This window comes from Schistocerca nitens, chromosome 9, assembly GCF_023898315.1.
Source record: "Schistocerca nitens isolate TAMUIC-IGC-003100 chromosome 9, iqSchNite1.1, whole genome shotgun sequence".
NCBI lineage: Eukaryota > Metazoa > Arthropoda > Insecta > Orthoptera > Acrididae > Schistocerca > Schistocerca nitens.
In genome coordinates this window covers 297,456,377-297,473,079 of record NC_064622.1, presented here as the reverse complement: position 1 = coordinate 297,473,079, position 16,703 = coordinate 297,456,377, and the positions used below count along the sequence as shown (strand labels likewise).

Sequence of the window (16,703 nt, the reverse complement as noted above, 5' to 3'; positions counted from 1 at the left end):
CATTGGTATTATAGTAGTGAACTGCAAAGAGTCCATTCTTACAAGGCTTTTGAGATGCAAAGCAGAATTTCTCCTGGCATCATGATGTGAGAAGACATTGGGTATGACTTCAGGTTACCAGCAATTGAGGGAACTCTGATGTAACAACTGTACATCACAGATATCCTGCGTCCCAATGTGTTACCTCTCAGGTGGCAATATAATGGTACCATTTTTTCAACAAGTCAATGCTCATCCACACCTAGCGTGTTTGTATATGAACTGTCTGCATTTTACTACAGTACTCCTGTGGTCAGCAAGATTCCCTGATCTGTCCCCAATAAAATGTGTGGGATCATCTCCAATGTCGACTTGGTTCCTGTCCTGGCATTCATGATATCAAGGACCAATGACAACAGTTAAAGGCAAGCTTGCCTCTAGAGCGGATGCTCTCTCAACAGAACTCTTCTCAACAGAGTAAGTGCATGCATCCAGGTCAGAGGGGGGTGCATGTCATATCGGTAAATTTGCTAATTCAGCCTAGTTCTTTGTAAATTTGACTATTTTGTAATCTCAAAATAGCACCACATATACCTACTCAGACTGTGAAGTTTCACTTGTTTCCTGCTCCCTTTTTTTTCGTCAGGCATTGTATATGGGCCACTACTCTCCTTCACATGCTGTGTCTCATTAGTTATGGGAGAGCACGACAAAGCAGGTAGGCACTTGCATGGCTAACAGGAAAGATCTTCCTCAATATATGGTGGTGAATCTGAGAATAAAAAATGGACAGATGACTTTTGTGAGAAGGGAACATCTGCTCTGAGAAGCATGTCATCATCGAGAATTACTCCGGCAACTGCTCCGATTGCTCTGTAGTCCCTAATTTGGAGTATGCTATTGACTAGGGACTTTAATCTCTGCAAACAACCAATTTGCAGAGCTAGGCTTTGTGTTCTGCCCCTCTGTGCTAGGGTTTCATCATGCACCTTCCAACGGAGTTACTTTGTAGTGTTTTCTCTTCTTGTAACTCACATCAGAGCTGTACAGTACTTGTATGTTCTCTTTTCTGGTAAATACGTTATCAACTCCAATCTATTTGACTGCTGTCACTCCTGTGTGCACCTTCACCTCTCATGTACCCAGATACTTTAATGGTGATGAGAATAAATATCTTTTTGGCAATGTCTTTTTACATTGTTGGTGACGAATTTTCTAAAATAATCTGTCCATCTCATAGCTGGCACTGCAGATATGTGAGCTCTTTGCGTTATTCTCATACCAGTAATGGAATAGGTGATGATTATAGTGTTACAATCTTGTCTGCAATCCAGCAGCTGCCTGATGCAGTTATCCTGTTGCATCTGGCAGTTGCAGCCATGGTGGGACCTCTTTCAGCACGGCCTCAAAATAAAGGGCTTGTGGACAGGATCATTCATTTTGCTGACTCCAGCACCACCAAGATTTGACAATGACATGCTAAAGTTTCCCCCTTGCTTGTGCTCAGTGATGGTTATAATTGCTGATTAAGTCTGCAACTTTTCCCTATTTGGCACCAGTACCAACTTTTCAGTTCTTGTCCTGTCATTAGCACCATGCCTCCTGTTGACTCTGGCCTCTCTGTAACATTATGTTGGACCTCATATGGCCTCTTGTTTTCAGCCACATCTCCTTTAACTGTGCCCTCTGCTCTTCTCCGTAGTTGTAGTCTCTGTGCTACTCTGTATCCTTTTTTTTCCCCATCAATTCACCACAATGCACTTTTTTCTTTTTCTTTTAGAGGTTCTGTACTCTGTCTTTGGATACCATGTGGTCATCTGGTCTTTGGGACTCCAAGGAACAACTGCCTCCAGTGCCATCTAGACTCGAGGATCAATTGCCTCCAATGCCAACCATGGTCAGAGGTCAACAGACTTGCAGCAGTTACTTGTTCAATGGACTCCTATGGTGCTCCACCTTCCAGTTCTGGTGGCTCCTTGGCTCAATGGGACCCACCATTCTTCATTCCTGCCCTGAGGCCTATTCTTCCTCTTCAGTGCTCTGCATTCCTTGTGTTCTATGCAGTCAGTCCTGTCATGAAGACCTATCCTTAATCTCTTTCCTTTTCAGTGGCACCTGTTCTCACTCACTCTGCTGTTTACCACTGCGACATAGCAACACCACTCAACCTCAGATACCAGTAGCATGGTCTAGTCTGCTGGGCTGCAGCCGCTGATGACTCTCCAGACACAATCGGACATCTATGTCATCAAGCGGAAATACCCATTCCATTGTGGGCACCTATTGGTGCTGCCACTTCCAACACTGGGTGGGTGCCACCGTCTCTCTCTCTCTCTCTCTCTCTCTCCCCCCCTCCCCTATGTGGGATGGAGGGGGGGGGGGGGGGTACAGCTCCACAGCAACGGCTCACTGGTTTTGCCAACACTTCCCGCAATGAAGAAGGGTATGCAAGATCTTTGGCTACTAGCAAGACGGCTCCATCATCTTCTCCCTGAGGAAGAAAGGATGTGGTATCTGCATCTACACTTCGATCAGACTGCAACAGCATGCCCACCCACATTCTGCACTTGACCTGGCTTCAAGTGTCATCCACCATCTGCACTGGCATCTGAAATCCTCCAATGACCCCAAAAGTTACAGGTAGCAAGCCAACACAACAAGAATCACAATGGGAGTTGTTTATTGCCTGGAACTCAGGACACCACCACTGCAGGTGCTACCCTCGTCGACAGGAAGTGTCCCTAATGACAACAGGAAATGGAGCTAATGCGGGACCATTTGCCTCTGCACGTCAAGTACACAGTTCATCTGCCTTGACAGTAATTACACTGCTGAGAGGCCAATCATCATCAGGAGATACAATGGACAACTGCATCAACTGCTCCACAGTCCTTCATTCAGAGTATTTTCTGAGCAGCACTGATCCTTATCTCAGCAGGCAAACAACATGAAGACCTAGGCTTCAAGCTACACTTCACTGTGTTAGTATTTCACCATGCATCTTCCACTGGAATTACTCAATACCATAGCTCTTCCTGTAACTCGGATAAAAGCTTTACAGTACTTGCAGTTTGTATCTTCTTGTAATTCTATCCAGAATAATTAAGTTATCAATTCCCATGTATTGACTGCTGTCATTTCTGTGTGAGCTTTCATCACTCACACATGCAGATAATTATGGTGCTTTGACACTTTCAACATGACACAGTGCTTCAGCAACAGAGGTAAATGTGCACTCGGGTGGGGGATCAATCACTAAATCAATACAAGACGTAGTTCTACATTAAAACATGCACAAAGCAGGAATGGATAAATCATGCCAAATAACTGCTTGTTATAACTTCAAGAGGAAGTAGTTCAAAAGGCGGAAAAATTGTTCTTTCAGTTGTTTGGGGAGCATCATAAATGAATGTGTGCTTCATAGAGACAGGCAATAGGGGGGAAAAGAAAAATAGTGTTCTCTCCCCTAGTTTCTTTACAATTAGAGAATTCTTTTGTGGCATAAAGCAATGTATGTTAAGAAATTAATTATTCTCAATTTCTTGGACAGAGAAGACTTAATGGGAAACAGTTTTCTGAAATGAAATTTTTCTGAGAAGAAAGTATCACTTAACAATTGTCTGCAAGATTAATAAGAGCCAGAAGAAGGATGTGTGGTTAAATGTCCTGGTGTACTGAAATTGCAATATTGCCCTTTGCAGGCCTGAACATTTCAAAACTTAGCACATGTGGGCAAATTATGCATAAGAACAGTATGCACTATATTTTGCCCCCACTTTTCTGGGTTGGAAATATGGTTCAGCAAAAACTTCTGTATCTCTGCTAATTTTAGTATTTCATAGTAAGATTTTGAAGAGCAGATAAACCATGTTTCAACATTTCAAATGAAACATCACACAAAATTCATGCATTAACAGTCACTAAACCATGACCTTCAAAAAAAGTGTTGACAACAATAGTAAAGCTCTCCAATCCAACATGAGTGCGGCCAGTCTTGAATATGTTCACAATGACAAAAAAGTCTTGAATGAAACACCTAAATTACTCATTTGATGTACATTTACATCCAACAGTAGTAAGAGCTAACACACAGGGAGCTGCTGAAGAAGACAGCCACATGATGAGAGCAGCAGTTATTGACTGTATGTATTTTAGGGCTCTGCAGATCAGAATTATAATTTTTGGAATCCCCACCAGACTCCTATATGCCTGATGAGGAGCTATTTGTGGCTGAGAATTGGACAGTGCCATGACTCCACTGCAAGTGGTGTAAGTGTTGCATGCATCGGGCAGAGACTCTGTAGTCTTAACTTTCCTGGTCTGGCCATGTGGACTCCAGCGTCAGCTGCTTGCTAGCTCTTGTTTGTGTTCTTGTGCACTTTGATCTACACTCGCTTGTATTTGTATGTGAATACTTCCTCCTGCTGCTCCCTCTTAGTTGCACGTTTGCCCGTCACTCTGCTCACCGGTTAGGTTGCGACTGTCGTCGTTCATGGGTCAGGAATTTTCTCTGGGACTGCGTGTGTGTGTGTGTGTGTGTGTGTGTGTGTGTGTGTTGTCCTCATCATCTCATCATCATTTGGGAAGTGGTGAGACCACCACCACCACCACCATTTATGTATACGGAAAATATGAGTGATCCTATCACATTTTGTTGGGGCACTCCTGACAATACTCTTGTCTTTGATGATATTCAGTGGAATCGCTGTGCATACTGAATTCGTGTGAATCAAGAGTCATTTTATACATAAAATATGGGTTAGGTTCTCGTTTTCTCACACATTAAGTATAAAATAGCAGCATTTCTTATTATTTTCAACAAAAATAACAATCACCATATTTCTGAAATACATTTCAATAAAAAATTTACACACTTAAGAATTTAACATAAACACTCAATAGAGTACTAAAATTATTTTCATGAAGTTCAGCTAAATTCTTAAACAGCCTATGAATCATCATAAACAGAAGAATCTAATGGTGTTATAGCCAGTTCAGTTTCTGTGTCAGATGACCTGGGATGGAAATCCTTTGTAACTGAAATGCTTGACATTCATTTGAAGTGTCACACTCTTTTGAAAAGAAATGTTTAATTAGTAGCCTCTTTTGCCAATTCATTGAACAACTCTTTGTAGCATTTAAGATAATGTTAATATCTCTACGCACTATTGACTGCTTAGTTCTTCAAGACGACATTCTTCAAAATTTCACAATCCTGCTGACCTAAACTGACAATTCACATTTCGGCAAACATGAACGAAGATAAGCATTGAGGTGCTAATGCATTACCCTTCCCACATACTATGAACAGATGGCAGCACTGAATTTAATAATAAAATTGCATGTATGTGAAAATGGAAATAATGAATTCAAGTGTAACAGGGTTTACCTGAATATCATAAAGAATTATCTACTAATAAAGTAAGATTTATTGGGACACAAACGGTTTGTTAGTGGACAACTTCTTCAATTCCATTGACAGACTGTTAGATGTGCAAAGTAAGTTCCCAATAATATCTTACTTCCACACCTCTTTTGAACAGTAATGTTTCCTCTTTTTCTGTTCCCTGGTTCGAACAGCATACAAGTTGTCTTGTGCACTTTAGCGTACACAAGTCTGTAACAATTTTCTATTAGTTTGTGTATGAAAATATATTTAAAAGGTCTGACTTAGTCTACATCTTAGAGGATATATCTGTTAGAAACTGTGGAAACTCATATTTTTGTTTTTCTGTGATTTTCAAGATTCTTGATAAACTTCTTAATATGGGCCTACAGAATAGACAGTGCATCTAATTCAAGAGCAGTTTCCATGAAGATTAAAGTTTGAAGACAACTCCATGAAAAGTCTGTCAGATCCTGTACAGTTAATTTTTCATCCAGTCAGGGAATTAATATCAATGGTCTACAAGATTGTTCCAGGCTGTATATAGGCTAATTTGGGCATGTTATATCTGTCAACTGTCTTTTTAAAGAAATAGCTCTGAATCATCAACAACAAACTTAAACAGTGAATTTTCAAGCCATCCCAATACAGAACAGTATTAACACATCAAAGTGCATGGAAAAGTTACTTTCAGCAGTCAATCTTGTAGCAGTCCCACACATTATTAATATGATTCAATGCTCAGGAAACAAGGTGTAATTCTTAAGTTGACTTTTCTTTTGTCTGTGTTCATAAAAAATATCTGCTTATTCATGAAGGTGATATGTACCAGGATGTGCTCAACAAGTAATGTAACATATTTTTTTCTCAGCCAATGTTCGTTGAAAAAATGCGGAATTTGTTGTGAGACATTGGGGAATATTCCTCAGCCCCTACAGTTTCATGAAGTTCCTATAGGTGGTGGTGCTATATGTAGCCTTCAATACGGCGTCTATAACAGAGGTGCATTTCAAATAGACAGCTGTCACTGAGTTTCTTCTGACGGAAAATCAGATTGTCGTAGATATTCATAGGTGCTTGCAGAATGTCTATGTAGAACTGGCAGTGAACAAAAGCACGCTTAGTCATTGAGCAAGGCATCTGTCATCATCGTAAATAGAGCGCACAAGCCTGTCCGATGTCCCGTGTACCTGCTGGCTGCACAGAGATGAGACTCCTGCAATGCCAAAATGTGCGGACACTCTCATTCATGCTGATTGATGGATCAAAACCAAACACCTCACTGCACAACTGGACATCTCTGTTGGTAGTGCTGAGACACACTTGTCTGCCAGTTGGGGTACTCAAAGGCATGTGCCCACAGGGTTCCTCACCACCTGACAGAAGACCATAGAGATCAACAAATGACCACCTGTGGGGAATTGCTTGCTGGTTATGAGGCTGGGTGTGACAATGTTTTGTCGAACACAGTCCAGTCTGTGAAATGTGGATTAATCACCTCAAACTGGAAACAAAACGGCAGTCCACGGAGTGGCACCACACCACCACTTGTCCGAATAAAAAGTTCAAAGTTGCATCCTCAGCCCGTAGAGTCATGGTGACGGTCTTCTGGGGCTATGAAGGGTTATTCTGTTTGATGTCCTCCTTTGTGGTGCAACAATCAACTGAAGTGCACTGTGCCAGCATAGCATAGACGAAACAACTAAAGCATTTTAGGTACCACAAAAATGCAAATGAACTGATCCTTCTCCATGATGACACAACAACATGAGGCTTCATACAAGTCTGTGTATGCAAGAGGAGCTCACCGAACTTGTGGATGATGGCGAGGTTATTGAAACAGAAGCTCCGACATTGACCAATAGAGTGATACCATGTGGCACACAGGCCCTTGCAGTAAGGTGGCATATCAATTGGAGATTATGCTGAAAAATAGGATTTTGTAGCCAAGAGGCTGTTGCATCAATTGGATATTATGCTGAAAAATAGGATTTTGTAGCCTAAATAGTGGGGAATAATATGGTGTATTGGAAACTTGAATAAAACTAACTTGCTTTCAGGAGGGGGGGGGGGGAGAAAAAAAAAAAGAAAAAGAAAAAAAGTGTTGCATTATTTACTGAGCTCTCCTTGTATGATACCACATATTGGGTCATAGCCCATTTCTGAACTACAGAACCTCCTCAAATATCGTTGATGAGAACTGAATTGATTACATCATTTGATAAAATATGGCAATTATTTCAAGAGCTAGAAAGTTAATTTTTGTTGTGTAAATGGAAAATTCATATTAATACTTCTTGCCTAATTATTATTATTATTATTATTATTATTATTATTATTACGAGGAACAGTGTAACCATAATGCCCATGGCCCTTGGTGTCCAACTAACTGCTACTTACATTGACCAATCGGATCCTGACTACATCAGTCAATCACAGACATAACAATGTAAAGCCTGTTATGTTGTTAATAGGTAGGGAAATCTGCATAACTTTGCTCATTATACATACAAACATATAAAGTTTGATTGTGAAAGATGGGCAACTGAAAATATCTCACACGTATGAAAATAAATAAGACAATTTATAAAACAGTCCTGCATTCTGCAAATTTGGCTAAGCTGGATAGTATAATGTTGAATCCATTGCAGGTATAATCAGTAAAATTTGGCATCAACTATGTGCTAGTTACTAATGTAAGGTGTCTACAGGGGCTGTCTCATGACTTTTTTTTCTTTGCTTCAGCAATTATTAAAACAGAAGCAGCAATGAACTGTTTAACTGACCTTTGCAGCTACAATGCTGAGGCCCATCCCATTGTTTGACTTATTCAGTTTGATGACTTTTATCTCAGGTTCTGGCAGAGGATGTTGCGGCTGTGCATGAGCAGGGTAACCTCCAGAACGATTGCTGAGAGCACTTGGGCTTCTTGCCTGAAACAGTTTTATTTTGCAAGAGTAAAATTTTGAAAGCAGAAAGACAGAAAATGAAATAGTTAACCCACTAAATAATTAGAGACATATCAGTTGTTATTAACTCTCTTTGTCTGATCACTTTGTTAGATGCTCTACAGTAATGAATTACTTTATTGATAATTGTGTATGAATATATGCAACACTGTAACACATATTACCTTGGCAAACTACCTATTTATTTCTAGCAAGAATACAATATACCTGGATGTTATGAACAATACGAAAGAACAAAAGTGTACCTACAAGAATGTGACAATGACATAAAAAAATAATTACATTCTAGACACCACAAATTTAAAAAGTGCAAGCATAAACAATTTCAAAACAAAATTCATTATTATTATTATTATTATTATTATTATTATTATTATTATTATTATTATTTACAGGAGCATATCCATTTGAAAAATATCTTAAGTTCAAATCCTAAATTCTATTCCTATTACACTGGTTGAAAATTGTTACACATTTTTTTACAAGCCGTTTTAATAATGTGATTTGACTTTTCTGCATACGTGCCTGTGTGTGTGTGTGTGTGTGTGTGTGTGTGTGTGTGTGTGTGTGTTCCATCCCTTCGTTTCTAGGGCTTTCAGTGTGTTCAGTGTGTATTATTAAACCATTGCTTTATGACATGTTCTTCATATGCTGAGAATATCCTAAACAACTGTGATATATAAGGATAACTAGTTTATTTCCACAGACTTCTGCACTTTTTATTATGCATTAATGACCTTCAGCCATTTAATTAAATGTCTGAAGAGTGTTATCTTTTAGTTTACAGATCATGTACTATTCATTAATATTCCAAAGCATTTGTAAGCATAAGTTGCATTTTTTCCAGGTAGGTGATCATGCTAGTTAGGTACTGCATTGTTTGTTGAAAGAGTCTTATTAGTATTTATTCAGCACTATATACCTTTCGAAAAACATTGTTATCAAAAAAAGCCATTGATTATTAAACATGTATGCTTTTATTCTGGTGCTAAGTTTCTTTTTTTCTTTTCTTTGATCAATTGAAAAACTTGGATACAATGTTCATGTCTTTATATTTACCACAGCCACATATTGTTACAAATAAATGTAGAGTTGTGTCTCCTTCTCATTTAACTTCTCTGGGAATTATGTACTTTGTAAAAAAATTATACCAAAAGCCTTCTGTGCAATGGTCACAACTCTAAATCTGTCTGAATCGTGACACCATCATAAGATATACAGAAGTTATGTGATAACTATGTCACAGAATGCAAATTACATTCATACTTGAAAGGCCCCCATTTTATAACAATACTTAATTTCTTAGCTCAATTATGCACTTCAATAAAGTGTTCAGAGGAGATATATGACAACAAAGATTAATGTCATATTGCAAAAGTATTGACATAAATAGTATCAAGTAAATGAACAATAACTTTATCTACAATGCCTTAAACTAATGTCTGGAGCCTGATACTCACTCCAGCATGGTCATGGTGTGGTGTGGACCCCATATATATGGTCCACAGGCCACCAGAAGTTGGCTGTGGTGTCAGCCTACAAAGACCAGCTTGCTGGAGTGGTGCCAAGAAGTCCGTCAGGCCTTGTGGAAGCCCACGAACAACATCACAGCTGTAGCCATCCTCTGGTAGTAAAAAAGCAAATCTCAGTTCAGGTTCTTCTTCCAACTGAATTTCACGTCCGTCCTGGCGCACCAGTTCATCTGCATTACTTTCTGCTTTCTGCAAATAGAAAAAAAGAACAATCAGTGTAAGAAATTTAACTTTATCCATTGCAGTGTTTCTTCTGTGACTGTATTACTTTCATAATAATTTTAAAAATTCATGATTTCATTAAAATACACAATTAATTTCGAGCCCTGGGAGCTCATCTTCAAGTGCTTTGACAGTCTACATCAACTTTACACTTTGTTAAATTCTAGGCCTGGCAAGATCACATTGTGAAATATAAGTTTATAAAACTATGAGATATTTCATAATGTGACATTTTGCAATATAATAATGTGATCTTGCTAGGCCCAAAACTAAACAAAATGTCAAGTTGCTGTAGACTGAAGATCTCTCAGGGCTGAAGGCAGTGGTTCTTTGTTATTACAAATATAAAAAATAATCAATATAATACAAGTAAAATGTAAGTAGAACAGAAACATTGTATACATAAACTTTGCAAAGTTGTCATTCTCTTTTGTGTGTGCCTCTCAATGACTGAACATGTCTGCTATTTAGTGAGTGGTCTCACTTACTTCTAAATGATTTACATTCTACCAGAGCTTCTCTTACTATAAAGATACTGCAAGAAATTTCATTACTGAAATACCCACGAGTTCAGTTTTCAGTTGCTATCAGAGACTGTACTAATTACATGTGCAAGAAAAGAATTTGGTCTTGCTGAAACAATGTGAGTAAAAGAAAAACAAATAAATAATGTCTTGCAAGAGGCAGAAACAATTTACCAATACCATGCAACTATTGAGGACATGAGTTACATCATGAGTTTAGCATATTTAGGGGATAAAATTTGGGACTGTAAAGGGAGCCTTTTGTTATTGCACAGTTGCAGAATGTTGTTGTGAAACAATGGTGAGGTAATGCTAGCTATTATTAACTTTAGATCTTATCAAGTGAATAAGCTCTTATGTATCAATACGTAACTTCTGTGATTCCTACTCTTCATTGGATATTTCACTTCTAGTCTTCTAAATAAACAGACAGACTTATTTCCAGTACTCGTTAGTCTAAAAACAAATTATTGTTGAATGTATACGAAGTGATGGGTGAATAACCATGCTTTCACTATTCATTATGAGACTTCTCTGTTAACAAAGTGTGCAAGGAGATGTTATTTTGGCACTTACCCTGACACAGTTTTCAATTAGTTCTGGCGTCAAACGTGGTTCATCAGGAGCAGGCTGATATTTACTGAGTAATGCTCTCATCTGCAGTGAGTTCAGTTTGAAACATGTAGAGACTAGTGCACTGAGATCCTCGGCATTGTACTTAGGTGCCTGTGTAGGAGATACAAACAATTAAATTACAATCAATGAAATTTTGGTAAAATGAGAAACTGGAGAGACAGAAAATACTAAACTACCTGCAACAAATGAGCAGCTTGAATTATTCGAGCAAGATGGCAGTCCGCCGCAAGTTCCAACCCCTGTCGCTCGGCCCACACTTCCAGCTGCGCCAGCCGCGACTTCAACCTCAGACCCCAATCGCGGCTGCAGTAACCGGAGCCCGTCACTACAGCATTGAAGGACCAGGTGTTCACGTAGTAGAACAGTTGTGAGAACAGCTGGATGGTCAGAGCTGCATTCACTCTGCATCTCCTCAACAACTCCATTGCGGATGCCAAGACTTGGAGAACCTATAAGAGAATTTATTAAGATGCAGACACAGTTACTAACAAGCCAGGTAGTGATATTTTTACTAATTCTGTTCAAAGTAGCTTTTCTGATTTACAGGTCTCTATTCTACTATGCTTGTAAGCAAAATAAGAACATTCTCAAAACACTGCAAATAAAATCAAAGACAAATGAGGAAGGTAACAGAGAGTGACAATTTTCAGTTTATACAGGCATGATGATAATTTAATTAATTAAAATCAGATTAGCTGCAGTTCTGAACCATCATAAATTATGGGTGAACAGAATTAAAACCTGATGCTGCCCATCTTGATCTAAATTTCTAGTTCACCATCAAAGTGTGAGTATGCTAATGTAGCTTCTAGTAACGCAACTTGCAATTCTATGTCTCTAAATGTTTTGGCCAGTAACCTGTTAGTACAATTCTTACAGCTTTACTCTGACATCTCACCTGCCTTTTGTTAAAAAATAATTTTGTTAATTCAAGTTCAGATGAGCTATTACAACACGTTTTTCCCTTTGAGTCTAATGGTAAATTTTTCAATACTTCACAGCACCAAATTCTCATTTAATGAGCAGAAAGTCTTGCAATATTACACACACACACACACACACACACACACACACACACACACACACACACACACACACACAGAGAGAGAGAGAGAGAGAGAGAGAGAGAGAGAGAGAGAACAAAATTCACCTTTTGGTACGCAGCTCCATCCTCCTCGAGACCGGATTCATCACTTTCTGACATAAAACTTGGCATAACACTAGCCAAATCATTCTGCAGACATGTTACAAGGTTCCTGTAAGAAATATGTACATGACTTCAACATTGAAAGAGTATCTTCCTAAAGATCATATGCAGATAGAGTCACCTTATTTCCTGCAGGTAAATCTGTGTCAAATACAATATATGACACACAGTGTAACCATTATCCAAGTTATATGGGCTAATATCATCTTTTGTGACTGTAATAGAAGTATTACTAATATCAAACATGTTACACATTATTTTAAAGCACCCTCAGAGGTCAGACTTTTTTTTTGGTTCTTAACTCATTCTTCACATTGTTCTACACATATCTGGCAGATTTTACCATGCAGCACTTTCACTACCACTAAATATAACAACATTTTTATGTTGTGAAAGTCTATACCCATCTCGTCATTTTGTGTATTTTGTTTTGATATTGTGGGATACGAATCCATCCCATAATATCAAAACAAAGTACACAGAAAGGCAAGATGGCAGTGGATCTTCCAAACATAAAAACATGAATATATTTAATTTTAGTGAAGGTGCTGTGTGTTAAAGCCTACCACAGATGTGTAGAACAACATGAAGAATGATGTAAGAAACAAAAAAATCTGATCACTGAAGATGCTCTAAAATAAAGTGAAAAAGTTATGTCAGTGCCAAAATTACAACCAATCAAAGTTAACTGATACTAATATGAACTAAATACACATAAATGTATCCAATTTGAATACTGAAATAAAATTTCTTATGTTATTGTACGTTAGATTCATGGAAACTTCTGTACCTGAATGCACTTTGAACACACTCTGCCAGTATGTCCTGAGCATCTAGTGAGAATGCCGAGATATGTCTATCAGACTTTAGGAAATGCAACAGTTCTGATGAGTTTGCCATCCAGAATGCTAACGACTTGGCATCATTGTACCTCTCCTACAAGAAAAAGGATATTTTCATACATTATTATTATATCTATACAAATCATCCAAGCTGAAAGAAAGAAATTGTACATTTACAGAAATTTATTTTAGTTTTACGTTAATATCAGACTGTCAGAAAGGGTAGTTCTGTATTGTGAAATTACTTTCCATGATGGCGTACTTTCCATGATTGTGAGTATGCAGTACCCAACTCAAGAAATAGAATGCAAAATATCATGAGGCCTAATCTAAGCAGCTGAATATTTGTTATGAAATGGAAAACTAGCTGGAATATGAAATTACTTGTATTCTATGGATCCCTTTGAGAGGTGCTCCTGGGATGTGAAAATGAACTGCTTTTACAGTGTATACTTCTCAGACTGTTACTTTGGCTCCAGCTACAGAATTCAAAGTTCAATCTGTTGTTTTTCTGTTTTGTTCAGTTCATCATCAGCAATCCAAAAGGAATGTACTGAGAGGCCAGACTGGCACTGGTATACCTAACAGTAATTTTTTATATAAGTTTATTACAATAAAGTTACTCAACATTATGATATATTATTGTATTACAATTCTAATATTAATTACAAAATAATCTAAATAATTAATTATAATAGTTTGTGTGAAGATACTATTCAATGGAATACAGAAAATTTAGAATTGCAACAAAATGTGGCTTTACCGTAAAAGTTAAAGCAACAGAAATAGAGAAATGCTGAGCCAATAACAGATATCTCTGAATACTGTGCACCTTCAGCAACTTCTTCCACACAAAATTGTTCCAGTCAGTCATTCAACATCTGCTCAAATCAGATGAGTCAGTACTACTGACAATTTAAGGAAAATCAAACAAGTAAGCCTTGAAATTGCAGGTAACTATCACAATAAAAAGTGTGGGTGGGTGGGTGGGGGGGGGGGGGGGAGGCGGCACCAAGACTGAGCATTAAAACCCACAAATAGTAATGGCATCGCTGTATGTTACAATTCTAATGTATTTAATGACCAAAACCCAGAATCTGTTACAAATAACGTACACATTTGTATATTTCTGGGTCCTGTGATACATTTTAAATGACAGTTGACTTTAAACTTACAAATTTGAGGATTTCATCAAACATGAGTGTGACAGATTACACATATTTCACTACAGTTTGAGTAAAATTAGTGGATAGCTGACACTTTACTTCACACAACAGAGCTGCCTTTCTCCAGTCATAGTGCACAATGTAACTCCTGAACTTTTCATTGTTGCCCAACTGCTGTGACAAATGGTCAGTTCACGTCTATTGTTTGGCTAGAGTTGTGGGTGAAACATGGGTATTTCATTACCATTACTGTGTGTGCTGCTATCATGTCTGATGAAATGAGGAAGAAAAGTGGCAGACTCAGTACTTAGGATGCAAACACACCATAAATAAAAGTTGGACAAGAGATTACGTTTAAAGGTCAATTGTGACAACTCATGTGCAGTGAGCAGAAATACTCTGAGAGGGAGGTGGAAAGTGAGGGACCTCTCTTACCGGTTTTCAAAGCAGTCTTGTGATCCACAGCCATTGTTAAGGTTAGTGAATCAATTGTATTTCATAGAGGAAAAGAAAAACAATGAGAAGGAAAGAAGTGAAGCAGGATTCTCTTGTCTTTATACAATGGGCAAGAAGAGAAGTATTCAGAAATAACATAACAAATCTGGAGTTTTCAGCACAAGACGCAATTCGGCATTACATATACAATAATAACCACAACAGAGATCGGCCTACATTAGATAAGCATCATATGACATTGTGTGAGACTGAATGTTTGGAGGCAACAAATTTTTGTTGCAACCGGTTCTGCAGAGTCTTGTTTTCAAATACAAAAATACTTCAGGCCATAAAATGTTAATGGAATGAGAAAACATTGCTGCATGGCCATGCATATCTTTACGTTAAATAAAAGACATTAATTTCAACGACACTGCTTGGATCGATGAAATGTGTGAATACAGGTCCTACTGTTACAACAAAGAAGATTTGACACTCCCCAAAGGTGGTAGAATCATTCTTTTGCATGCTGGTACCTATCGTGGCTTTTATTCCTGGCTGTCAATTGCTTTTCACACTGAAGAAAATATCCGAGTACTATGAGGAACAATGATTTTATCTTGCAATTCTTCCATTTGGTCCGTGTTTGCACAGAAAAACAGTAATATCAGAAAATTGAGTCCGCCTTAATGCAAAACACCTTGTTATTCGTTTATTTCTTTATTCTCCCAAACTGTTGCCGAAACTAGTTTGAGAGAATAAAGAAATAAATGAATAACAAGGTGTTTTGCATCAAGGCGGACTCAATGAGGAAATTAATTATGAAACAATTTCAAATTGGTTTGAAAATACATTGTTACCAAGTTTAAAAAATCCATCAATAAATATTCTTGACAATCTCTATACTAAACAGTTTTAAAGGATAAGCCTTCAACCTTGTCCTCTTGAAAGGAAGATATTATTCAGTGGTTATAACAACACAATGTGACAGTAAAAATGGAAATGTCGTGTGGCTAGGGCCTCCCGTCGGGTAGACCGTTCGCCTGGTGCAGGTCTTTCGATTTGACGCCACTTCGGCGACCTACGTGTCGATGGGGATGAAATGATGATGATTAGGACAACACAACACCCAGTCCCGGAGCGGAGAAAATTTCCAACCCAGCCGGGAATCGAACGCGGGCCCTTAGGATGGACAGTCTGTCACGCTGACCACTCAGCTACCAGGGCGGACAATGTGACAGTGAATGAAACACTAGAAAAAGTAGAATTATTAAAATTCATGTCACCTCTTAATATACACTATTTGTGAGGTAGCTTATAAATACAGACATGTCATAAGATTATGACCTTTTCACTGCCACATAACTGAACTCATATAGGTTTAACTGGAAGAATATGTTGCTCGCTAAAGTAAAAAGTTTACTGTGAGTAAAGTTGAGAAATCGATTATTCAGAGCCTGGAAAATTCATGAAATGGTTTGGAGGGCTGTTATGATGCATCTAAAGTGAGTCATTGACAAAGCATGGAAGAATGAAGGTCTTTCAAAGAGAATGTTACAGAATTATCATTGCTTCCAGCTGCTCGTCCAGAATGTTAAAATGACTCTGAAATGAGCAGTATTGGCCCTCATTCAGAAACAGTTCAGTTAAGTGTGTTCGATGATATTATAGCACTAAATTTCAAGCATTCGTTTGACTTGCCTGTTGTCAGAAGTATCAGCTATACCTAAACTCTCATCAACTGCAATTACCCCTCCCATTACTGAATTTTGGTTCTCTGTTTTATGTCCTATCAACATTGATAG

General features: G+C 38.1%; 1 protein-coding gene across 1 annotated transcript in view; it reads right to left on the bottom strand.

Moving 5' to 3' along the window:
• Positions 1 to 16,703, bottom strand: part of LOC126204449 (afadin) — a 711,881-nt gene that overhangs the window by 117,601 nt on the left and 577,577 nt on the right. Inside the window, exons 13-18 of the mRNA XM_049938836.1 lie at positions 13,246 to 13,391; positions 12,399 to 12,504; positions 11,425 to 11,697; positions 11,189 to 11,338; positions 9,795 to 10,055; positions 8,152 to 8,298 (exon numbers count right to left, since the gene is read on the bottom strand). Of these exons, the coding sequence (XP_049794793.1) occupies positions 8,152 to 8,298; positions 9,795 to 10,055; positions 11,189 to 11,338; positions 11,425 to 11,697; positions 12,399 to 12,504; positions 13,246 to 13,391 (1,083 nt within the window). The remainder of the gene's footprint in view (positions 1 to 8,151; positions 8,299 to 9,794; positions 10,056 to 11,188; positions 11,339 to 11,424; positions 11,698 to 12,398; positions 12,505 to 13,245; positions 13,392 to 16,703) is intronic.